Source organism: Orycteropus afer, unplaced genomic scaffold (assembly GCF_000298275.1).
Source record: "Orycteropus afer afer isolate SDZICR_OR568_19922 unplaced genomic scaffold, OryAfe1.0 scaffold00021, whole genome shotgun sequence".
In the NCBI taxonomy this organism is placed as follows: Eukaryota; Metazoa; Chordata; class Mammalia; order Tubulidentata; family Orycteropodidae; genus Orycteropus; species Orycteropus afer.
In genome coordinates this window covers 17,270,523-17,295,982 of record NW_006921608.1, presented here as the reverse complement: position 1 = coordinate 17,295,982, position 25,460 = coordinate 17,270,523, and the positions used below count along the sequence as shown (strand labels likewise).

At 43.0% G+C, this 25,460-nt stretch overlaps 1 protein-coding gene across 1 annotated transcript in view; it reads left to right on the top strand.

Annotated features, from left to right (window-relative positions):
- Positions 1–13,709: 13,709 nt before the first annotated feature.
- The window catches only part of SDC2 (syndecan 2), a 169,547-nt gene continuing 157,796 nt past the window's right edge, over positions 13,710–25,460 (top strand). Inside the window, exon 1 of the mRNA XM_007934849.2 lies at positions 13,710–13,769. Within this exon, the coding sequence (XP_007933040.1) occupies positions 13,710–13,769 (60 nt within the window). The remainder of the gene's footprint in view (positions 13,770–25,460) is intronic.

Sequence of the window (25,460 nt, the reverse complement as noted above, 5' to 3'; positions counted from 1 at the left end):
GGAGGCTAGAAGTCCGAGTTCAAAGTGCCAGGTTCTAGGGGCTGTGTAAAAGCCCCTCAACGTTGGGCTTCAGCTCTGCCTCTTGCTCCTGGCCCACTGAAGCTAGAGGCATTTCTTCACTCAGGCAGCTAGATGGCTGCTGAGGCTAACAAGCCCAAAGTTGACAAATAAAATGGCACAATTCTGACGTTACCAAACCACATAGCAGGCCATCAATTCAAGTCCATTGTAAGTCCCAAGGTCGGCAGAGCATGGCAGCCTGCTGAACAATGACCCAGCTACATGCAAGGTCCAAGTGTGCCATAAGCTAGAGACCATTCCCCTAGGCTATATAGGAAGCAGACCACATTCCCTAAGGCAGCTGCTCCCAGTAGATTCCACCATGGAGTTGATTACCAGTCTCATCATGGGGAATACTACACCCAGCTGCCCAGCCATTCAACCAGGTCTAGCCAAGCTGACACACAAACTGAACTACCACAGCACTCCTGCCCCCTGAGCTATGTCCCTATGCATACACAGCCCTTCTATTCTCCCATGATTGTTCTCTCCAAGGAGGGAGAGTATAAATGTTCCCCTCCTATGCCTGTCTTTTGTTTGGCTGGCAGGCACAGGTGTGGGTTCACTTCCATACCTGAAGGGCAGCTAGGGGCCATCATCTCAGGGGTTCCACCAGGGTCCATCAGACCAGCAAACTTGGTCCCTTTTTTTTTTTCAAACGATTTTGAGTTTTGTTCCATATTGTTTTCCCACTTTATCCAGGATCCCAAATGTAGGAGAATTTTTTAAAAATTATAAGAGAATACTAAAAAGCAAATTTACTTTGACAAATTTGAAAACCTGGAAGATAATAATGATTTTCTGGCAAAACAAAAATGACTAAAATCGACTCAAGAAGAAACAGTAAACTTCAAAAGACCAACTATGACAGAAAAAATAGCAGAGAGCTACCATTTAAATAGGAGCTCTGGTCGTATAGTGGATAAGACACTTGACTGCTAACTGGAAGGTCTGCAGTTCAAACCCACCAGCTGCTCCATGGAACGAAGACGGGGTGATCTACTTTCGTAAAGATTTACAGCCTCAGAAACCCAACGGGAGTTGCTATGAGTTGGAAACGACTTGATGGCAGTGAGTTTGGGGTGTGTGTGTGTGTGTGTGTGTGTGTGTGTTTTGACTACTTAAATAAGCACCAAGACCAAATGGGTCTCTAGAGCCTGGTGCTAATATCTAAGGAACTGATCACTTCAATGCCATGCAAACGAGTGCAGGTCAGGAAAAAACATAAAAAGCGCCCCACTTCATTTTAGGTAGCACAACTTTAATGTCACAGCCTGATCAAGTATAAAACAGAATGAGAAAATTATAAACCTAATATCACCTTCAAGAAGCTCTGGTGGCAAAACGGTTAGGTGTTCAGTCACTAACAGAAAGGGTAGCAGTTCAAACCCTCAGTGGCTCCAAAGGAGAAAAACGTAGAGATCTCCTCCCATAAAGATTACAGTCTAAAAAAATCCTATGGGGGTAGGGGCATTTCTACTCTGTCTTACGGGGTCACTATGAGTAGAAACCCAATAGCAGCAATAACATGAGTCGAAATCAACTCCACAGCACCTAACACCACCACCATATCACTTTCAAGTAAGATGTAAAAAAAATTCTAAGCAAAACATTAGCAAATGCATTTGAGCAAAGTTTCAAAACAAATATGCACTAAGATCAAGTCAAGTTTTATTCAAGGAATGCAGAAGTGGTTTGCTATCAGAAAATCACTCTCAGGAAACATCAACACAATCTATTACATCAGCAACCTAAAGGATAAAAACCCATAGGATCTTATCAACAGATGCTGAAAGGGCTTTGAGAAAATTCAACAACCAATAAAAATAAATCATGAATATTTTCGATCAGTTAAGGACTATCACCCAAACCAACCACAACAATCACTCTAAATGATAAAGCTCAACACAGTAAACCACTTCCATTAAAATTAGGAATTAGATTGCAACGCCTTGCTACAACCATTGTTGGTAAACAGTTCTGTAGTTAAATAACTGGTATAGACAGAAAGATATTAAAAATACCCTTCGCTGGTGATAAAATTGTGTACCTAGAAATCAAAGAGATTCTAGTTAAAAAATACTAGATTAATTAAAGAATTTGGTAAGGTAGCCATAAATAAAATGATATTAAAAGACAGACAATTTACTCTAGCAAAAAATTCCTAAATGAAAATGGGGGAGATTCTATTTATAACAGTTACACAATCTATATAAATCATGGGAATATATTTAAGAAGGAGTTCACAGGATCTATAGAAAAACTATAAAATCTTATGAAAAGACATGTAAAAACTAGATCTGAACAAACTTAAATTGAATTTTCTGGTTTTAGATGACTTAATATCACAAAAATGTTAACTGTACCAAAACCAATATATAAATTTAGTTCTGTTCCAAATGGAATCCTAAAATGGTTTGTTTGAATTATCTGAAATATCCTTAGTTTATATAGAATGATAAATGCCCAAAAATATCCATGAAAAGTATATGTATTAAAAATATATATATATATGAAAAAAACCACGGTGTGTTTCTTAGCGGGGAGGAGTATGGAAAACAGGGAAATTGGCTTTGCAGGTATCAAAAGGTACAAGAGAGTCTTAATCAAATGAATATGGTGTGGTATGGGAACAGATAAACAGAGCGGTGGGTAGACTTCAGGCGTGGAAACAGGTACCAGTATATATGAGACCATATGTGAGAAGGATTAATAGCATAATGTTACTAACAGCAGTCATCAAAGAGCTCTTGGTGGGGGCGGGGAAGAAAAAGCATATTGCCCTGGAGGAAAATGGGGAAAAGATATGAACAGATAATGCACAAAAGACAGACTCCCAATGTAACAAACACATGACATGATGCTGTAAAGCACTAGTAGTCAGAAAAATGCACAAAGCACTAGCAAAGAGCTATCATTTTATACCTATCAAACCAGCAGAAAAGAAGGCTAAGACCTGACGCTGGCTGGGCTGTGGAGGAAGGAGAAGGGTGCCTCCGACATCACGGGTGGAAAAGTGTGAGAACTTTTTGTTGCTGCAAAACAGTCAAGCAACATCTAAGAAAATTAAAACTCTCGTAGACCTTCCAACCCAACACTCCTGGGAATGCAGCCCACAAAAACAAAATTACCAGTAATTAAAGAAATATGGAGAAGGTTACTTCCCGTAAAGTTGTTTGCAGAGGGGAAGAAAAAAAGAGACTGGAAACAAAATGAACGCCCGTTAGAGAAATGATGGGCTAAAGCATAAAATACCCACAGCAAGGGATAATACGCAGCTATTAAAAAATAAAGAAATAAAAGTTCTGCAGGTGACTTGCAGTGATTTCCACGAGTGAAGAAAGTGTTTACTGTGCTCTCATTTTTAGAAAACAAGTAACAATCACCACCAAAAAAGAGAAAAACCCTCCTGCCTTGTGTGTGTATGTATGTGTGTGTATCCACATAGGGTTATATGATTAGACTCACTGTCATTGAGTCGATTCCGACTCATAGCGACCCCTCTTGGGTTTCTGAGGCCCTATCTCTACGGAAGCAGATTGCCCAACCTTCCTTCCTAGGAGTGGCTGGGGGGTTTGAACTGCCAGCCTTCACGTTAGCAGTCAAATGCCTCAGGCACTATGTCACCAGAGCTCCCAGAGTATTCATAGGCACTATGTTGGGGGGAGGGGGAAAGCTGACAATTCACAGTAAACTGACTGTTCACATAAGTCACCTTGGGGTGTTGAGGCATGCTTGAGGTGAGTAGCAAGGGGAGAATGCAATTTGCTGGAAGGAAATCTGCTGAGAACCCCCTTCCTTCTGTCATTTGTCTTACTGATACTAAGCTACAAGAAAAAGAATAGCAAAAGTAGACATTTTAAGTTCCGACTCCATGATACCAAAAAAAACCAAACTCACTACTGCTGAGTTGGATCTGACTCATAGCGACCCCTCCTTGGGTTTCCAGGCAGTATCACTACGGAAGTAGATTGCTCCATCTTCCTTCCGAGGAGTGGCTGGTGGGTTTGAACCGTGGGTTTGAACCACCAGCCTTCTGGTTAGCAGTCAAATGCCTTAGGCACTACGCTATCAGAGCTCACTGACTCCATGATAGAGTATATATATATTTTTCCTTCCTGGAGATAGCATTTTTCCTTATTTCTATCTGAATTCAAAGGGGTGTTTTGTTTTTTAACTTTTATTGTGGTGAAAACGTACACAATGATACATTCACCAACATTACAACTTTCCCATTTACGGCTCAGGGACATTGACGACATTTTTCATGTTGTGCCACCATCATCACTATCCCTCTCCAAAATATTCCACTACCATTAGCATAATGATAGTTTAAAAAAATAAAAATTCCATTATCTTTAATTCTATTTCAGAACTTGCAATATTATAATTTTATACTCTTCCTCTGGGTTGAACATTTTTATGGTGTATATTTTTTTTAAAGACAGAATGATATCCATTTTTTCCTGTGCTCTTCCTAATGTTTTTCAGCTTTTTGTCTGTCCTTTTTGTCGCAACAGATCAGGTTTCAATTTCTAAGCAAACCTTATAATAATTCAAATATTGTATCTTAGGTATAAATAAAAGCGCCCTGGTGACACTGATTAAGTCTTGGACTGCTAATTGAAAAGTTGGTGGTTCGAACCCAAGAGTGGCTCTGTGGGAGGAAAGACGTGCCAATCTGCTCCCATAAAAATTACAACCTAAAAAAGTCTATGGGCAGTTCTATTCTGTCACATGGGGTCACTGTGAGTCCAAAATCAACTCAACAGAGCCCAATAACAATGACAAGAAAGGTATAATTGATAGGCGAGAATTACATATCTTAAAGGTCTGCTATCTAGTCTAGGAGCATGGAAAGGTTTCCTGGAGGAGGTGTGCAGCATACAGAAGGTCCTCAAATATTTGCTAATGAGATCAAACAGAAATTTAAGGGGTAAGCAGGAGTTATCCAGGCAAATGATACTGGAAGAAGAGATAGGATAGTCCAAGCAGATGAAATACTAACTATGGCAATTGGAATTTATTGAAAGTTCACTATGTGCAAAGTTTATTATGTGTAAGACAACTTGTGAAATACTTTTTACAGGCACTAGCTCATAGACTCCACGCATTAACCGTATTATCTCCAATCTACAGATGATGAAAAGGAGGCGTAGACAGAGTTAGTAGCCTGTTTCACTATCAAGGCATCTTACAACACAAAAAGGTAGAGCTGGGATTCAAACCCCAGTCTTTCTGTTGGCAAAGGCTGAGCTTTAAATCACTACTGTACATCCTTCCAGGCTGTGAGGCACTACTGCACAACGAGAAGGTTGATGGTTCAAACCCACCAGCCACTCTGAGGAAGCAAGACTGGGCATTCTACTTCCATAAAGATGTACCACCTCAGAAACCCAATGTGGGTCGCTAGGAGTCAGAATTGACCAAATGGCAGTGGGTTTGGGTTTTGGGCACAGCCTCCCCTAACAGCAGGTGGGAGGGTCTGCATTTGGTCTCCTTCGTATATTGGATTGGGTTCCATAATAACTCAGGTGTGATCATTCTACCTGCTTCACATTTCTTTTCCTGAAATAATTTAGTAACATTTTCACATCTGGACATTTGGTTGTGCACTTGGTCTTGTAGATGTTTTAAAAGAAGGTTTGATGAAACAGTTTCTAGCATGACCTTGTAGGTGAGCCCAGTATTAACACTACCTCATTCAGAGAAGTAGCTTTGTATTTTATTCCCCATTTAGTTTTTAAGGAGCTAGGACCTCTGGTGGTGCAGTGTCTAAGGCATTTGACTGCTAACCAGCAGGCTGGCAGTTCAAACCCACCAGCCACTCCCCGGAAGGAAGGTCAGGCAATGTACTTCTGTAGTGATACCACTTTGGAAACCCAAGGAAGGGTCGCTATGAGTTGGATCTGACTCCACGGCAGTGAGATCGGTTTGTTTTTTTGCCTGATGGCATAATGCCTAAGGCATCTGACTGCTAACCAGAAGGTTGGTGGTTCAAACCCACAAGCCACTCCGTGGAAGGAAGACTAGGCAATCTAGTTCCATAAAGATTTACTGCCTTGGAAATCCCAACAGGGTCTCTATGAGTTGGAATCGATTTGAGGGCAGTGAGTTTGGTTTTTAGAGTTTTTAAGATATTTAATTCATTGCCCATGGGAAACATCTTCCCCACTGCCAAGATAATTCAATATTTAAAACAAATTTTTCTTTAAAGTTTTTTTTTTCTGAAAATCTAAATAATTTTTATAGTAGTTAGTCTTCATTAAGACTGTTCTTTGCTAGACGTACCTCATAAAACACTAAATGGCGATGATTCCATTCTTTTCAGAGTCCAGATAAGGTAACCAAAATCGTTGCCTCATTTTCATGTCTTTGTCTGATGCCATTGTTTGCCAGCAACAGAACCCTCCTTTAACCAACTACAGTAAAATACAGAATTTACCTTAAGGATACCAGAGTGTCTCACAGATCACACAGGAAGAAAGGTGATGTGGGTCTGAATGGAAGCTAGAAAAGGAACTGAAAACAGTCAGGAACCAACATTATTCTGGAGCCACATGTCCTCTATTTCTGCTTCTTTCTGTTCACCTGCTTTATTCTTTCCACCGTAGTTCAACCTTTTGTATTTCAGCACTCGAGGTCCCCTTACCACTCTTGGACAACTCTCAGGTAGGTGTACAGTAAATATATACTCTGAATTACTTGGTACAAATAACTGATTGGCCACTGGTCCACTAATATATTGCCTCCCTCACATCATAACTACATAACTGTGAACAAAGAGATGTGGGATCATTTAATATATAGGGTTGTCCTCTAGGGCTTTGGGAGAGAGTAGTTCTCGTAACAGCAGAGAATGGGATTAGGGCTAGCTGACATAGCACTAATCTACAGATAGTAGTTTAGTAGTCTAGATAGGGAGGCATTGCTGGTTCGGTGGTAGAATTCTCACCTCTTGTGGGCAATTCCAGGACAATGGACCTCTTGTGTAACCACCACCTGACTGTCAGTGGTGGGTTTCGTGTTGCTGGCGGTTCAAACCCACCAGCCACTCCTCGGAAGGAAGGTTGGGCAATCCTACTTCCGTAGTGATACTTGCTTGGGAACCCCAAGGAGGGGTCGCTATGAGTCGGGGCCGACTCGACGGCACATAACAACAACAACAACAACATGATGCTCAACAGATTTCAGTGGAGTTTCCAAACTAAGGCAAACTAAGAAGAAAGGCCTGGTGATCTACTTCTGAAAAACACCCAATGAAGATCCTATGGATCCATTGTACATGGCATCCCCTTGAGTCAGGGGGACCAATTCCACGGCAGCTAAAACAGCAACACACCTACTAGTAATAATACTCGTTTACATAAAATCAGTCAAAAATAGATTTTCCTGTCTAATTGGGTATATAGAAGCACAATGCGAATAACTTGAAGATACTCCCTGGAACCTTCCTAAACACACATATCCAAGTATGGCTCTTAATAAAATATTATGTGAGGACTAAGAACAAGACATTCTATAAATAATGTTTTTTCTTCAAAATTTTGCATCTGATTGTAAGATGAAATTAGTCATGTACCTTAGTCACAGACTTATGACTTGAGGACAGCTCTTAATTTAAAAAAAGTATTAAATCAAGTACGTTTCAAGAAAATTCATGTGCCTACCCAATGAGTACCTGGCAACTGGCATGTGAATCATACATGTTTGGTGAATTGAATGTCAAGTTTTGCCAGCCTCTCAAGGAGTTCTGGTGGTGCACTGGTTAAGGACTCAGCTGTTAACCCAAAGGTTGGCAGTTTGAACTAACCAGCGGCTCCATGGGGGAAAGATGTGGCAGTATGGTTCTGTAAAGATCACAGCCTTGGAAACCCTGTGGGGTTGAAATCAACTCGATGGCAATGGATTTGGTTTGGTTTTTCAAGAATCATACCATTCTATTTGAGAAACCTACATGAGCATGTTGCCTTCTGTTTTATTCAGGGAATAATTTATATATTATACAATTCCTTGACTTTCCTGCATGTTTCCTGCCATGCAAAATGTGGCATTTCCCCCCAACATTAGCATTGTATCAAATGATGAAAACCAGGAGAGCTAAAACTCAAATCAGCTAAATTCCCTGGCAAAAGATTGACAGAGGCAAGGAAACAGTTGAAAGTTTGAGGCTACAAATAGAGTTTTGGATTGCCTATAGATGGTCATCATGGCCTCAGCTCCCTTGCCATTTATTAATAGCAAGGGTAATTCATATTTGATGGGCTGGATTTCCTCACTCTCAGGGTCTGTCAAATTTCCAGTGAGTTTAGTCAGGGTTGATGCTACCAAATGAATTTCTTTCTGAGACCTCTGCTAATGTTTCAGGGAGTGGTGAAAGAACAATCAAGAACAACAAACCGGCATCTTTCCACCTTTGCAATTTCCCCAACTCTGACACTTTGTGATAAAGCACTGGTTCTGTCCGTGGTTATAAAGTGATATCATTAGATTCCATGTAGGAGGGTCCAATATGTCAGCTTCAGTTTTTTAAAAATAAGAAAATATGTCTTCAGTAGCTTCCATGTTCATATTGCCTACAAAAAAACCAAAGTCACTGCCGTCAAGTCGACTCAACTCACAGCGATCCCTCCATGGGTGGACGAGGCAGTAGCTCTATGGAAGTAGATTGCCCAGTCTTCCTTCAGAAGAGCGGCTAGTGGGTTTGAACCGCCAGCCTTCTGATTAGCAGTAAAGTGCCTTAGACACTACACTACGGGAGCTCATTTTGCCTGATGTTGTTTTTGTTATTTGCCCTTGAGTCGCACCCGACTCATAGCGACCCCTCTGAGGCAGTATCACTACGGAAGTATATTGCCCAGCCTTCCTTCATTTTGCCTAGTTGTCCTTAATTCCTATTTTCTCACATTTCTGCATTTTGGTCTCTATATTTGTTTCTTTTTTTGGTATTTTCCTCTGCGAATATTTAAGTAGGATGTTTGTTATTTTAGCAACCAGTGAAGCTACTTGGGAAGTGACTGATTAAACTATTTTACTTGTTATCCCCATCAAAGAACAGCCCCCGACCTAGAAAATTTGGAAACATGTATTAACAACAGACCTTTAGGCTCTAGCCACAAGTTATACTTAGTATATTAGATACAAAACTCACTCATTGCCACCAAGTAGATTCCAACTTACAGCCACCCCCAGTGGGATTCCGAGGCTATAAATCTTTACGGAATTAGACTGCCCCATCTCCCTTCCCCAGAGGAGATGTTGGGTTTGAACCACTGACCTGTTGGTTAGCAGCCAAATTCCTTATCCACTACGCCACATACTCCACAGAATTTTAGTTCCCAATCGTTAACAACAACAAAAAAATGTCCAATTAGCAAAACATACAAAAAGGCCTTTAAAAGGCCTTTGTTGTATCGTTTAAACATTCCCGACAAACACTAGCAGGCATTCCCTGTCCTCAAATCCCTCTTCCTACTCAGCACAGATTATCATTTTTGCCACACCTGCTATTAATGCATTTGAACCCAAGACCTTACATATTTACTTGCTATCATATCAAAACCTGAAATTGTATGACTCTCAAAATGGTACCAATCCCCTTATTATACATATTCTTAATGCCTGCATTATAATTTTGAAAACAAACAAGTCACTGAGAATCTCATAAACACCAAGGACCTTGGGGTATGTCATCAGATGAACAGACAGCTAGATCCCTTCAACAGATGTTATCTGATTAATTCATTTTTATCACTGCCCGCTCAAGCTTAGTCAGAGAGCAGTCACCTGGCTCCTTGTCAAGTAGATGCCCCAGTAAACAGCAAGTGCCATTAGAACAAATGAATGAGTGCATTTTGCCATTTTACTGGAATTCTCATTTATTTGATGGATTCAACCATTGGGGTAAAGGCAGTGTGGCCTGTCTGAAGGCTGAAGAGCAGACTAGGTCCTTTTGTGGGTAGACATGACGTTTTATGGTTCTTTGTATTTCTCCCACTTTGCTCCTCTTCCCCTGAAACCCCTTTTCAGAAGTTTACCCATCTTATGAAAATCATCAACCTATAAGAATCCATCTTAAAAATACAGCCATAGTTCATCCTTTCAAAAACTGAGGGGGACCCACTTTGCACATAGGTGCAAGCTAAGTTTCTGTGGAATTAGAATTACCCAGTGTTACAACTTTCAGCCTTTTTTTTTTTTTTTTTTTTTTTTCTCTTCTGCCCACCCTGCTATTCCTACATAATACTTTTTAGGCTGCCAAAGCCTTAATTCTAACCATGGGCACTTGTAAGTTGGCAGCTGGCACTAAAAACTCCTTGATTTGGAATTGTACCTCTCCAGTTCTTTACATTTCTTTCTTTGAGATGTGTTTTGGTGATGGTTTACAAAGGCATTGCAATTCTCATTTAGGGCACAACTGTATTTTGAGACTAAGTTCAAAATGACTGTAGCCTCATATCTATATGGAAGGTCTCTGGGCAGCATAAATGGTTGGCACTCGACTACTTATCATCAAGTTGGTGGTTCAAACCCACCCAGTGGCACTGCAGAAGAAAGGCCTAGCAATCTGTATCCTAGAGATTCCATCCAAGAAAACCTTACGGAAAACCTCATGGTACAGTTCTATTCTGTAATGTGGGGTTGCTGCAATGGGTTAACAGTTCAATTTTTTTTTTTTTTTTAAGTATCTATATATCCATGTATTGTAAAGGCTCAGAACTCTTTTGGGGTATAGATTGTTTTAGAGCAAAATTTATTCAAGAAATATTTATTGTATCTTTTATGTGCGGGGGAATAGGAATACAAAATGAACAAGACAGGTCCCTGGACTCCTGGAGTGGGCATTCTAGAAAGAGAATTGCTCCATAATTCATTTGTTTTATAAAGCACAGAGAAGGATGGTGCTAACAAATGGAAGGGAAAATACATTTGACATGTTGTACAACAGACCATAAATGAGCTCTTGTGGTACTGTGGTTAAGGCATTGGGCTGCTAACCAAAAGGTTGGCAGTTCAAATCCATCAGCCACTCTGCGGGAGAAAGATGGGGCAGTCTGTTTCTGTAAAGATTTACAGCCTTGGAAACCCTATGGTGGGTTGCTACAAGTCAGAAGACTCTATGGCAGCAGACCACAGACACTGAACTGAAAGAAAATCACTTCATAACAAAATTATTTCCAATCAGTTACTTCCATTCAGGAAACACAAGCTTATTATTTTCTTCAAACTAGAAATTACTTTATCCCTCTTTTCTTTAAAGCTCTCTTGTATCTATTATTATTCAGGGTCTCCATCCAATTCCTCATCAAATAGCCCTATTTGTAGCTTCCAAACGTTGACACCTCTGTGCTGAAATGGAGCCTATAAAATGCTTTAGGAGCTTACACTGTATGAGGTAGAAATGGTATTTAAGCCCTTAATGAAATGATAAGCTTTGAAAACGGTTACATTTTGGGTTTATAAGAACCTTCTTCCACTTTCCTTTTTTTTGGTGGTGGGGGGTGAGGGAGGGTGAAGGCGAGTAAGGGGATGATGAGAGTAGGGTGCGGGGAATGGGTGTAGGTGGCTGGGGTAAGTGAGGAATACTCAATACGCTTTATTAAGTATCTTTCTTTTAACATAGAATTTTAATGAACTGGCGATTTATGAAAACTTAACGCTGCCTCAATTCCCTTCGGTGTTCCCAAAACATTAGTTTTAGCATCCATTTTCCGTTATCATTAACTTCTCTGACCTCATTCCAACTGATACAGCTTTCACTGTATCAATTGGAATAAGCATGTCACCCAGACCTGCACATCGTATTTCAAGAGTGGTTGCACTGGAACATGCTCAGAGAAAAGGTTTGTTAATATAGCCACAGCTCACAGGACCACCACTGACAGCCCCACTACACTGCTGACTAAAACTCCTCATTCCACCCTCTCCTGTGTTGTGGCAACATCATATTTCTCTCATTACATGCTGGTATGATTAGTATCCCTAATATATTCTACGTAACAGTCAACCTATTGTTCTGTCCTGTCAGTAACCTTTTGGATCCCTATGCTATCATTAAAAGAGGAGGATCAGAGAAGGAATTTACACACATTGAGATCCTGCTTTGTGAGCAGCACTGTTCTAGATGGCTTCACTGTGACTTTATGCGATAGGTATTCTTATTTCCATTTTATGGATGATGAAACTGAAACTCAAGAAAAGATACAGGACTTGTCCAGGCAACACATTCACTCAATCACTGAATCATCTATGGTAGAGGCTTGGTGGTGGTCTGGCAGGGGGCAAGGAGTTCTGGTGACTCAGTGGTTAAGCAGTTCAAACCCACCAGCTGCTCTGCGAGAGAAAGACGTGGCAGTCTGCTTCTGTAAAGATCACAGCCTTGGAAACCCTACGGGGCAGTTCCACTCCATCCTATACTGAAAAACTAAACCCACTGCCATTCAGTGGATTCCAACTCATAGTGACCCTATAAAACAGGGTCCTATGGGTCCATTGGGTGTCCAAGGCTGTAATCTTCCCGGAAGCAAACTGTCTTATCTTTCTCCCATGGAAGGGCTGATGGGTTCGAACTACCGACCTTTTGGTTAGCAGCCAAATGTTTTAACCACTATTTCACCAGAGTTTCTACTCTGTCCCATAGGATCCTTGTAAGTCAGAATCGACTCCATGGCAATAAGCTTGGGTTAACATTGCCTACAAGCATCACTAAACTTTTTTTCCCCCCTAAATAATCTTAAGCGGTTCCTTCTACTAGTCTAATTCCTGCAGGCAGAAAGCTAGCTCAATAGGTCTTTAGTGTCCTTCACCGATCTTTCTGGAGAGAGAGAGAGAGGTGAAAAAGAAGAAAAGGAAAATAGAGAAGAAAAACGCGTGGAGGTATAGAGAGGAATAGCGAGGCGAGAAAGGGAGCAGTGAAGGAGTCCTGGTTTGTGGCGGAACAGACCGAAAGCAGTCACAGCGCGGCGCCACCGCGCCCACTGGTCCTCGGAGCTGCCAATCGGGGTGTAATCCTGTAGGAATTTCTCCCGGGTTTAACTGGGAGTCACACTGCCGCCTCCTCTCACCCAGACGCCCAGAGGAGCTCGGAGAAGCAAGCTTGGGAGGGAGGAAGGGAGGGAGAGCAGAGGAGGAGGAGGAGGAGGAGGACGACCCGGGAGGGAGGCGGCGGCGGTGGGAGGAGGAGGGGCGCAGCCGCGGAGCCACTAGCCCCAGCCCGAGGCGCATCTCTCCAGATACTCCCGGAGCTCCAACCGCTCAGCCCTCAAACTTAAAGCTCCATCCGTATTTCAAGCTATCGACTCTATTCCTTGAAATCAGGAACTAAACCGCGATCCGGGGCAGAAGTCCGCGGAGGAGTAATACAACAGCAGAAATAGGCTCCAATACCAGAATCCCCGTGGCTCCGCGTCTGGAGTCGGGAAACCAACAAGTGAGAAGCGCCACGTTCCGGGGGCGCAGCCGCTGGCGGCAGGAGCAGTCGCGGGAGGAAGAAGCGAGCGCCCCCGAGCCGCGAGCCCAAGCTCTCGCCGTCCTCGCTGCTGCTACTCGGATCCAGATCTCTGTGTGCGGGCTGCGCCGATTGCCGGGCAGGAGGCTTCATTTCACCCTAGTTGCAAGCGGCGGCTGGGAGAAGCCGGTCCCCGGGGAATATGCGACGCGTGTGGATCCTGTTCACCTTGGGCTTGGTGGCCTGCGTGTCGGCGGAGTCGGTGAGTGGGCCGGGCGGGGACGCGCGCGCAGTTCAAGGTGCTCGGGGTCGCAAGGAGAGTCCGCGGCGTCCCCGGGGAATCAGGAGGTGCAACCTGGGGGACCCCAACTCAAGACACCGCGCTCGGCTGTCGTTCCTCTACCCCTTTTCCCCCTTCCTTTCTCGCAGAAAAGCTACGCGTGCTAGAAGTTGCCCTGTGGTTCCCAGAATGGGAGTGCAAGAGTCTCAGAGGCCCCATAAGTAAATCCCAACTTCTTTGGCCTCCCCAGCAGGGGGGTGGTCTTGCTGCGTTGCTCTGGGAGGTTCAAGGCGGGGGAGATGGGAGCTCGGGTAGAGCCCGCGAGGAAACGGGTTCGCACCCAGAGATGAGATGGATACTTTGGGGTCCCTCCATCCCTCAAGCCATTTTGCCTGCTTTACTGATTACAAGTTTTGGGGAGGTGGGGCCCAGATTGAAGAAACCCCACGCGTCCAGAGAAAAAAGTTTGCAAAAGTTCTTTTGTCTGAGGCGACGTAGCCGACACTACGTGGAAACGCTGCCCTCGGAGGCGCAGTCTGCGGTCCCGCAGCGTGACGCGGGGGTTGCGCGGAAAGCGCCGAAAAGCTGGGACGCCCGGGACTGCAATTCGAGTCCCGTGGAGACCTCCCCTCGACTTTGAAGGGCGGAGGGCGGCCGGCAGGGCCTTAGGAGCTGGGAGACATTTTAATACCAGTTGCACTGTAACGCTGAATGCAGAGACGAGGCGAGGTGCGTGTTAAACTGCATTCGGCCTTCGGGTCTTCCTACCGTTCGTGGAGAGAGGCTTCCCGCCTGCCACGCTCGCCCTCTCGTGCCCTCTATGGGGTGCTTCTCGCGTCCGGAGGCGTCTTCTCGGGCTGGGGCCGGGTGCCGGCACCAAGCCTTCCTCTCAGGCTCTGGCGGTGGGAACTTGATTTCTTCTCGGTTTGGGCAGCGTTTCTGGGGCTGGATCTTGTTTCCCTACGTCGGCCGATGAGCGCCCCCTAAAGGGGTCTACCTCCTGGTCCTCCCTTGGTCTGTGACCGCCCCTACTTGGCTTCCCCGACCTCGTTTTGGCCAAGTGGCAGCCCCCCGCACCCCCAGTTGTCTATATGTAGCCTCCGTGCCCCCGAGGGTCTCGGTTAGGCAGTGCTGCTGTTTCTTTTCTTTCTAGTCCCATGTCCGTTCTTATTGCTCCCTCATAGCTTGCTCATTTGCAATTAACTGAACTCTTTGGAGAAAAATTATGTTACCATGAGGTTTTCGTGAGTTTTTCATCCTCTTTCCCGGTTTTGATCTGGAGCAATTTAGGATTGGGAAACCTCTTGGGCGCTGAGCGGCGGCGGATGGGCATTTTCAGTCAGGTCCCCAAACGTTATTGGGGATTGGAGAGCATGTAAAATTGTAATCTATACTGAACAGATAAGTATTGGGGTGTGTAGGCTGGGAAATAGAGCGCCGAGCCTTATCAGTATTTGTCGTTAGCAAATGATGGTTTAAATCCATTGTGATTAGTGCTTGCCCAGCCAGTTAAGAACTTTGGCTTGGTGTACAGAAAGAGGGAGAGATTCTCTATTTCAGAAAAACATTATTGCTCATCTTGTTGCAAAACAGGCCAAAGGGAGAACTTCATCTGAAGGTTTCCAAGAGAAGCCTGTCTAAAAAGCTGAACCTTTTTGCTGAGTCCTTTTCAGTGGGGTTTCAGGGATTTGTTAGGAAATGTTACTGTCAAGAGATTCTAGAGAAAGAATGACTGTCTTCTTGCCACTCTGGATTTTTGCATAAATCACATTTCTCCTTAAGGAAGCTTTTAGGCTGAACTATATGTCTGTCCACCTTCTGGGTGACACATTTCCTCTGAATTCTGTGTCTTTGATATTTTAATATTTATTAATATATTCTCTTTATTCAAATCAAAATTGGATGCTTCCAGAGTGAGCTGCCTCACTGTGATACACTGTTTACAATAATTGGAATAACATCCAAAGGGGGTGATTAGAGACTTCTGAACTATCAGTTTAGGGACTCTAGCAGAGTCTTTGTTGGGTTGTGAGTCAGTCTTATAGAAGCTATTTCAAAGTCCAGAGTGTCTAATTTATTCATTTAAATTATTCTTCAGGTCCTATTTGTTTCATGTATGTAAACATAAATATGCACCAAGTTGAAACACTTCATTAAAAAAAATTAGCCATATAGTGCATTATTTCTAGCACTTTGTATTTTAATTCGCAGACTGCAGCTATTTCCTGGGATTTAGAAGTAGTGATCAGCACAGCTTAAAGCCTCTCTTTAAAAAGAAGAAAAAAAATTTTACAGTGGTTGAAGTCTTGAGTTTTATACTTAGCGGGAGGGGTGGCGGTGGGAGACAGGTTCTCAGGAACTAAGTCTCCAAGCCGGCTGTGAAGAGGAACCGGTGGCTCTTCCCTTATGGACGCTGGAGACAGCCACTGTGCTTTGCCAGGGAAAGACATTCATGGTGATGCATTCATACTTTCCACCAGCAGGTTAGGGCTTTCACTTCTGGAACACGGTGTAAGGGGAAAGATTGACTGAGTGTGGCGGTAGTGATATGCTGCTGTTTCTTTACCCGTTTTTTTATATGACTGTTTATCTTTAGAAATAATATATTGCAGACTGATATAAACACACACTTTGAACTGGAAATATGTTTAAGAAAAGGAAGCGTTTTGAAGTGGTGGCATTTTATACACATGTTTAGATGTCTGTAAATGAAACTTTGAAGTCATCTGACCCATGCATTATCTCTTAGTACATTGTGAAAGGCAGGCTTTGGAAAGTTTGCATTAGAAGGAAAAATAAAGTTGTCATCATAAAGCCTTTTGCGGTTCTTTTAAAAATAAATATTTTGGCTGTTCTGGGAGTGAAGCAACTTACTTTTGCTAGGAAATTTATAGAGACGAGTGCTTTTTCTCTGTTAGTTGGATTTTAGCAGGAGGTAGACATCATTGAAGAAGGAAGGAAAGATCTCCTAAGGTCAAGCTCCAGAAGGTGGATGTCCAAGAAGGATTTTGAGCATGGTCCCACTTCTGGGACCTGGTGCATCTAATTTTAAGAGTGCTCAACCACTCGATTGGCAGTCTTCTGTCGACTGTAGTGGAATCACTCAAGTGGCACCTTGGATAATCATTCATTTGGAAGGGATTTCAGAAGATACTTTAGTTTTTCCCTGGGCAGAAATACTTTTAAACTTTATCAGGAAATCAAATCGTGTGTGTGCTTGTGTTCACGTGCATGGTTTTGTCCTGAACATTTGTTCCACTTAACTGTTTGAAAGGGTAACAAGCCTCATATAAGTTATCAGCTCTCCAGAGACTTGACTGGCCAGCTGTAGGTACAGTGTCTTCAGGTTGGCAAGGCCCCTGAGGCTGACCCAGCCACACAGAGATCAACCAGCTCTGTCATTAAGGTTTATGGGAAGTGTAGTCAAACCCCTGTGCCATTGGCATGCTTGCTGGCAGTGGTCTAATAGGTCCCCTGAGAAATGTCATCTGAGTTTAGAGTCTTACTGCGTTTTCTCTCCTCCGTTGCCAACAATCAGACTGAAAGGTCTCAACCATCCTATTCTTCTTTGCAAGGAAGAAGACCTACCATTCATGCTACTGTCAATAGTCCATTCTGGTATCTCAAAATCACATAGTTCTTCTGTGGACTAGAAGCCAAAATAAAGTTTTGGAGAAAAACAAAAAGTCATGGAGAAGAGCCTTTTCTGAAAACATGCTACTCTCATTTCTCTTTCTCGGTCCATTGTTGCAGTTGTTGTTAGTTGTCTTCGAGTCAGCTCCGACTCACGGAGACCCTGTGTACAACAGAAAGAAACACTACCCAGTCCCGTGTCATCCTCACAGTCCTTGCTATGCTTGTGCCCATCACGCCAGGACTGTCATCTTCTAGTCTCTGAATCGGAATAATGAAATCCTTGACTCATTGCTCTTTGTTGACTTCTGGCACATATTAGTTGCTTGGGATCTGCCATTTGCCCTTGAGTTGATTCTAACTCATGGCAACCCCATGTATGTCAGAGTAGTACTGTACTCCATAGAATTTTCCATGGCTGTGACCTTTCAGAAGTAGATTGCTAGGCCTCTTTTTCTAAGTGCCTCTTGTTGGACCTGAACTGCCAACTTTTTGGTTAGTAGCCAAGCACTTAACCATTTGCATCACCCAGAGACTCCTACTTGGGACCTACACAATGAGCAAATCAGGCAAACGCTTAGCCATCTTGGAGTTTACATTCTAGTGAACCATTCAGACTTGTATCATTTTTTCTTTATCAGAGCCTTGCCAGCATGTGCCTCCCAGCAGCCTTGTAGTTGCCCTTCCTGGGCCCAGATGCCTGCCTGCTGATTGGTTTATCCTGTACCACTCTGATCATGTTCCCCATGGTCCAGAAACTGTGTGTTTCCTTGTTACCATGCTGTGGAGTCTAAATGCCTCTGCTAGACTTATAAGATGTGCTATAACAGAGCTCCTTCCTAGTTACTTACCAGTTGCTATCTAGTCAGTTTTGTCTCGTGGTGACTCCACATATATCAGCATAGAACTGTGCTTCATGGGTGTTCAGTGGCCAGTTTTGGTTGATCACCAGGTCTGTCTTCTGAGATGCTTTGGGTCCAGCTTTTCAGCTGAATGGTTCATCGTTTGAGCCACCCAGGGACTTTCCCTTCCTAGTTATCCCTTTATTAGCTGCTGCTTCAGTATTTCTCCTTTTAAATTCTATTAATTCAAATCCAGGCTCCAATTAGCTTTTCATGACTGATACAGCCCTTGTTTCTATCCTTCTGTAAGTAGTAAGGTAGCCTGATGATCAGAGTCACCTGGGAAGCATATAAAGATGCAGATTTCAGGACCTCATCCCAAACCTATTCAATCAGAAGCCTGTACGCAGAAGAGGAGACATCTGTATTTTTAAAAAGTATCTCAGATGATTCCAGTGAATCAGCCATATTTGGGAACCACTGGCCTAGATATGAAGGAGCTCTGGTGGCACAGAGGTTAAAGCATTGGACTACTAACCAAAAGGTTGATGATTCAAACCTACCAGCTGCTCCATGAGGCAGTCTGCTTCGGTAAAGGTTTATAGCCTTGGAAACCATATAGCACAGTTTTACTCTGCCCTGTAGGTTGGCTGTGAGTTGGAATCAACTTGGTGGCAGTGGGTGTTTGGTTTTCATGTAGGCACACCTTAATCCTTAATCATATGCTATTTGTATTACAGTGAAAACTCCTAACAGTAGCTGTGTGACGCTGGGGATCAAGATAGAGCACAGAGAGCCTGGGTGGTGGACAAATCTGGGTTCAAATGTTGGAACAATGTCAGACTATGGACAAGGTACTGAAATGCCAAGTCATTTAAAAAATAATGTGTGCATGTGTTTGTGTGTGTAAATTGGACCTCAGAATACCTTTATAACATGACTTTTTGTGAGTATACATTGAGAATGATGCTTGAGGCACAGAAGGCGCTGTTTCCCTCTCAAAAAAACAAACGCACTGCTGTCGAGTCAGATCTGACTCATAGCAACCCCTCCTTGGGTTTCCGAGGTGGTATCACTGTTGTTGTTGTTGTTATTTGCCATCGAGTCGGCCCCGACTCATAGCGACCCCTCCTTGGGTTTCCAAGGCAGTATCACTACGGAAGTAGGAATGCCCGACCTTCCTTCTGAGGAGTGGCTGGTGGGTTTGAACCGCCAGCCTTCTGGTTAGCAGTCAAGTGCCTTAGGCACTATGCTACCAGAGCTCCTGTGGTATCACTATGGAGGTAGATTGTCCAGTCTTCCTTCCGAGGAGTGGCTGGTGGGTTTGAACCACCAGCCTTCTAGTTAGCAGTCACATGCCTTAGGCAATAGGCTACCAGAGCTGTTTTCTTTTTCTGGACCTGTTTTCTTGGCAGTGAAATGAGGGAACTGGATATCTTTTTTTTTTTTAAGGTTTTGGAGCCCTAGTGGCACAGCAGTTAAGCACTCAGCACCTACCTGAAAGGTTGGTGATTCAGAACCATCCAGAGAATCTGCCCATCTGCTTCTGGAAAGATTATAGTCTAGAAAACTCTATGGGGCAGTTCTTCTCTGTCCCATTGGCTCTCTACAAGCCAAAATCAGAACATAACACCAACAACCCCCCTTTCACTGCTGGCATTCTAGAAAGGTGAGTTTTTTGGCCCATCCCTCTCTGAGAGAGGAGGGGCCGTGTTCGCACCTTATACCCAGTAGAGTGGTGAACTCAGTGGAGCTTGGTAAACACCTGTTGATGCTTGGTTTTTAAGTGCAGGTGCCCACAGGCCAGGGAAGGCTAGAGTCTAGGGTAGGTCAGTCAGTACTTGTGCTGGAGCGGTTTCACTCCAGCCACTGGAGTCAGTGTACCACGGGGTCACCTGAACACAAGAGAGGAGAGTGAATCTGAGCTAGTTTGCCAGCTTTGACTTCTCTGTACCTCAGTTTCGTGAACACTGCAGTTGACGAAATCAATAAGGCATTCATGTAAAGTCCCAGCACAGCATCAGTGTTCATGAAGGTTGCCTCCTGTTTCCTTTGGCCAGGTTGAGATTCCATCACCCTGGATGGTCTTTGTTGGATGCTGGCAGGCAGCTGGTCATCTGGAATGAGGAGGCAGGGGTGGTGAGGAAAGGTTGAGGAGGTGGAGGGGGAAAGAAGGAGGGAGTATTTTATTTTATTTTAAAGGATAGAAGCGCATGAAATTTCCTCCTCTTGGCAATTTGAGCTTCAGGTTTTATTATTAAAAATCTCAGTTGCATTTTGACAAGTCTGTTTTTAGGACAGCTTTAGCTTTTGCAGAAGGAGCTCTGGTGGTACAATGATTAAGGCATTCGACTACTTAACCAAAAGGTCAGAGGTTCAAATGCACCACCAACTCCATGGGAGAAAGATGAGGCAGTCCGCTTCCATGAAGATTTATAACCTTGGAAACCCAGTGATAGTTGCTATAAGTCAGAATTGACTGGATGGTAATGGGTTTGGTTTGGTTTAAAGTAATATAAAGGGCACTGGTGGCAGAGTGATTAAAGAACTTGGCAGCTACCTAAGAGGTCAGCAGTTCAGACCCATCAGCAGCTCCTCAGGAAAAAGATGTGGCAGTCTGTTTCTGTAAAGATTTGTAGCCTTGGACTATTTATATTTGCAGCAGTTTTAGTGCTTAAGGTATTTGGCTGTTAACCCAGAAGGGTGGCGGCTCTAACCCACCAGCCCCTTCTCAGAAGGAAGATTGAGCAATCTACTTCCGTAGTGATGTTGTTGTTGTTAGGGGCCGTCGAGTTGTTTCTGACTCATAGGGACCATACGCACAGCAGAATGAAACATTGCCCTGTCCTGTGCCAGCTTTGTGATCCTTGCTATACTTAAGACCATCGCCGCAGCTAGTGTGTCAGTTCATCTTGTTGAGGGCCTTCCCCTCTTTCATCGACCCTCCACCTTACCAAGCATAAGATCCTTCTCCAGGGATGTTGTCCCCTCTGACAACATGACCAAAGTAGGTGAGGCAAAGTCTGGCCATTCTTGCTTTCAAGGAGCATTCTGGCTTTATTTCCTCCAGGACAGATTTGTTAGTTCTTTTAGCAGTCCATGGTCCTTTCAGCATTCTTCGCCAGCACCACAACTCAAAAGCATCAGTTCTTTGGTTTTCTTTATTTATTGTCCAGCTCTCACATGCATATGAGGTGATTTAAAATACCATGGCTTATGTCAGGCACACCTTAATTCTCAAGGAGACAACTTTGTTCTTCAGTACTTGCAAGAGATCCTTTGCAGCCGACTTTCCCAGTGCTATACATTGTCTGATGTCCTGACTGCTGCTTCCATTAGCATCAATTGTAGAACCAAGCAATGTGAAGTATTTGACAACTTCCAGTTTTTCTCCATTTATTGTGATGGTGCTTATAGGTCCAGCTGTGAGAATTTTTGTTTTCTCTATATTGAGATGTAATCCATACTGCAGGAGCTCTGGTAGCGTAGCGCCTAAGGCACTTGACTGCTAACCAGAAGGCTGGTGGTTTAAACCCACCATCCACTCCTTGGCAGGAAGGCTGGGCAGTCTACTTCAGTAGTGATACCACCTTGGAAACCCAAGGAAGGTTCGCTATGAGTTGGGTCTGACTCGACAGCCACATAACAACAACAACAACAACAATGACAATCCATACTGTAGACTGTATTCTTCAGTTTTCACCAGCAAGCAAAGTTATGTCGTCAGCGCATCGCAGGTTGTTAATGATGCTTCCTCCAGTCTTGATGCCATGTTCTTCATATAATCCAGCTTCTTGGATTATTTGCTCAGCATATAGATTGAATAAGTATGGTAAAAGGATCCAACCCTGACACACTCCCTTCTTGATTTTAAACCATGCAGTGTCACCTTGTTCTGTTTGAACAATAGCCTCCTGGTCTGTGTACAGGTTCCTCATGAGTATAATTAAGTGTTCTGGAATTCCCATTCTTCTCAGTGTTATCTACAATTTGTTCTGATCCACACAACCAAATGTTTTTGCATAGTCAATAAAAGACAACTGAACATTTTTCTGGCATTCTTTGCTTTGAGCCAAGATCCATCTGACATCAGCAATGAGATCCCTTATTCCACATCCTGTTTTGATTCTAGCTTGCACCTCTGGAAGTTCTCTCTCAGGGTATTGCTACAACCATTTTTTGAATTATCTTCAGTAAGATTTTACTTGAGTGTGATATTAATGCTATTGTTTGATAATTTCCACATTCTGTGGGATCACCTTTCTTTGGAATGGGTACACATATGGATCTCTTCCAGTCAGTTGGCCAGGTAACTGTCTTCCAAATCTCTTGGCATAACCAAGCGCATCCAGTGGAACATCCATTTCTTGAATCATCTCAATGGGTGTTCCGTCAATTCCTGGAGCCTTTTTCTTTGCCAATTCCTTCAGTGCAGCTTCAACTTCTTCCTTCAGTACCATTGGTTCTTGAACATATGCCAGATCCTGAAATGGATGAAGATCAACCATTTGTTTTTGGTACAGTGACTCTGTGTATTCCTTCCATCTTGCATCTTATTTTGATGCTTTCTGCATCATGTCAAATGTTTCTGGTTTCCTGTCTCCCTAAAGTGCCCTTTTGGAGACTTGGCAATGACATATTTTGCCCATAGAATCTTTCAGTATTGCAACTCGAGGCTTAAATTTTTTCCTCAGTTCTTTCAGCTTGAGAAATGCCAAGCATGTTCTTCCCTTTTGGTTTTCTAACTCCAGGTCTTTGCACATTTCATTATAGTAATTGGCTTTGTCTGCTCGAGCTGCTCTTTGAAATCTTCTGTTCAGCTCTTTTATTTTGTCATTTCTTCCATTGGCTTTAGCTCCTCTCCATTCAAGTGCAGGTTTCAGAGTCTCTTCTGACATCCATTTTGGTCTTCTTTTCTCATCTTTTTAATGACCTCTTGCTTTTTTCATGAATGATGTTCTTGATGTCCTCCCACAGTTCTTCTAGTTTTTGGTCATTGGTGTTCAATGCATCAAATCTGTTCTTTAGATGGTCTCTAAATTCAGGAGGGATATCTTCAAGGTCATATTTTGGCTCTTGTGGACTTGTTTTAATTGTCTTCAACTTCAAGTTGAGCTTGCATATAAGCAGTTGATGGTCTGTTCCACAGTCCGCTCCTGGCCTTGTTTTGCCTGAAGATACTGAGCTTTTCTACCACCTCTTGCCACAGATGTAGTCAGTGTGATTCCTGTGTACTCCCTCTGGTGAACTCCACGTGTATAGCCACCGTTTGCGTTGTTGAAAAAACATATTTGCAATGAGTAAGTTGTTGGTCTTGCAAAATTCCATCATGCAATCTCCAGCATTATTTTTGTCACCAAGGGCAAGTTTTCCAACTACTGGAGATTTTTCTTTGTTTCCAACTTTTGCATTCCAGTCACCAGTGATAATTAACACATCTTGATTGCATATTCGGTCAATTTCAGACTGCAGAAGTTGATAAAAATCTTCAATTTCCTCATCTTTGGCTTTGGTGGTTAGTGCATAAATTTGAATAATAGCCGTATTAACTGGTCTTCCTTGTAGGTGTACGGATATATCCTATCACTGACAGCATTGTACTTCAGGACAGATCTTGAAACATCCTTTGTGATGATGAATGCCACACCATTCCTCCTTAAATTGTCATTCCCAGCATAGTAGATTATATGGTTGTCTGATTCACAATGGCCAAAACCGGTCCATTTCAGCTCACTAATGCCTAGGATATCAATCTTTATGTGTTCCGTTTCATTTTTGACAACTTCCAATTTTCCTAGATTCATACTTCCATGTTCTGATTATTAATGGATGTTTGCAGCTGTTTCTCGTCAATTTGAGTCGTGCCACATCTGCAGATGGAAGTCTCAAAAGCTTTACTTTATACATTTCAGTAAGGTTGGTTCTACTCTGATGATGCAGCTCTTTCCCAGTCGTGTTTTCAGAGCCTTCCGAACTAAGGGGTTCATCCATCCTCCTGCACTGTATTGGAAAATATTTCTGGGCTATTCATAAAGTTGACCAGTAATGTATCAGACAGTGTTTCTCTGCTTTTCATAAGGTTTTCCCTGGTCAGTTCTTTGAAAAGTGAGTGGCCTCTTCCTTTTCTCTAGTCTGTCTCAGTCTGTAAGCTGTGTTGAAACCTATGAACTATGTGCAACCCTGCTGGCATTTGAAACATCAGTAGCACAGCCTGAAGCTTCACAGCAATGCTCAAGCCACCACAGTACAACAAACTGACAGACAAGTTTGTCTCCCTTAGCTGTTCGAAACCTCTCTGCTTCCTGCCTCTTGGGTTGGGAGCTGGGTCCCTATCCTTACCTGGATCCCTGAAGCTGCTCTGTCTGCAATTCCTAGTTTTCCTTTCCCCCACTTCCTGTCTCTTGGGGGTGGGGCCTGTGCCCTTCCCCTTACCTGAGATCCCCACTGCTGCTGTGTCTGTGGTCCCCTGGCTTCTCTTCTGTAGTGATACCATGTTGGAAACCCAAGGAAGGGTCACTATGAGTTGGATCCGACTCAATGGCAGTGAGTTTGATTTTTGATTTTGACTTTGTCTCATAGGGTCAATATGAACTGGAATCAATTTGACAGCAATGGGTTTTTCTTATAAGTAATATGTTACTATATTAAAAAATACAAATATAGTAGATAAATGATAGTTACATATTTAAATGTATAGTAAAAATATTATAAATTTAGTGTAATAAAACCAGAAAACTCAACTGCCATCAAGATGATTCCAACTCATAGTGACCCCCATTGGGTTTCCAAGGCTGTAAGTCTTACTAAATGTATTGAAATACAACATTTTGAGTCAGGGCAAATGTAAGACTTTCCACACACGTCCTTAACTGTCTTAGTCCCTGCAGGGCCTCAGTTTCTCCATCTATTACATAACGGAGTTCAAAGGAAATTTCCGTCTTTAGTATTTATTTTGTCTGTGCTGCAGGATGTGATTGAAGGAAGTATAAGATTAACCTAATCAATAAGTTATTATTAAACCCCTGTCAGAAACTTCTTTTATTAAGCCAGGACCTTGTTCACAGTATAGAAAGGTAACTCGTTTCTAAAAGCTGATGGTAGAGGCGGGGCAAGATGGCGGACTAGGCAGAAGGATTGCACAGACCCTCTTCAACAAAGAAAAGGGAAACCAATTAACACAGACACAGAAGATAATCTT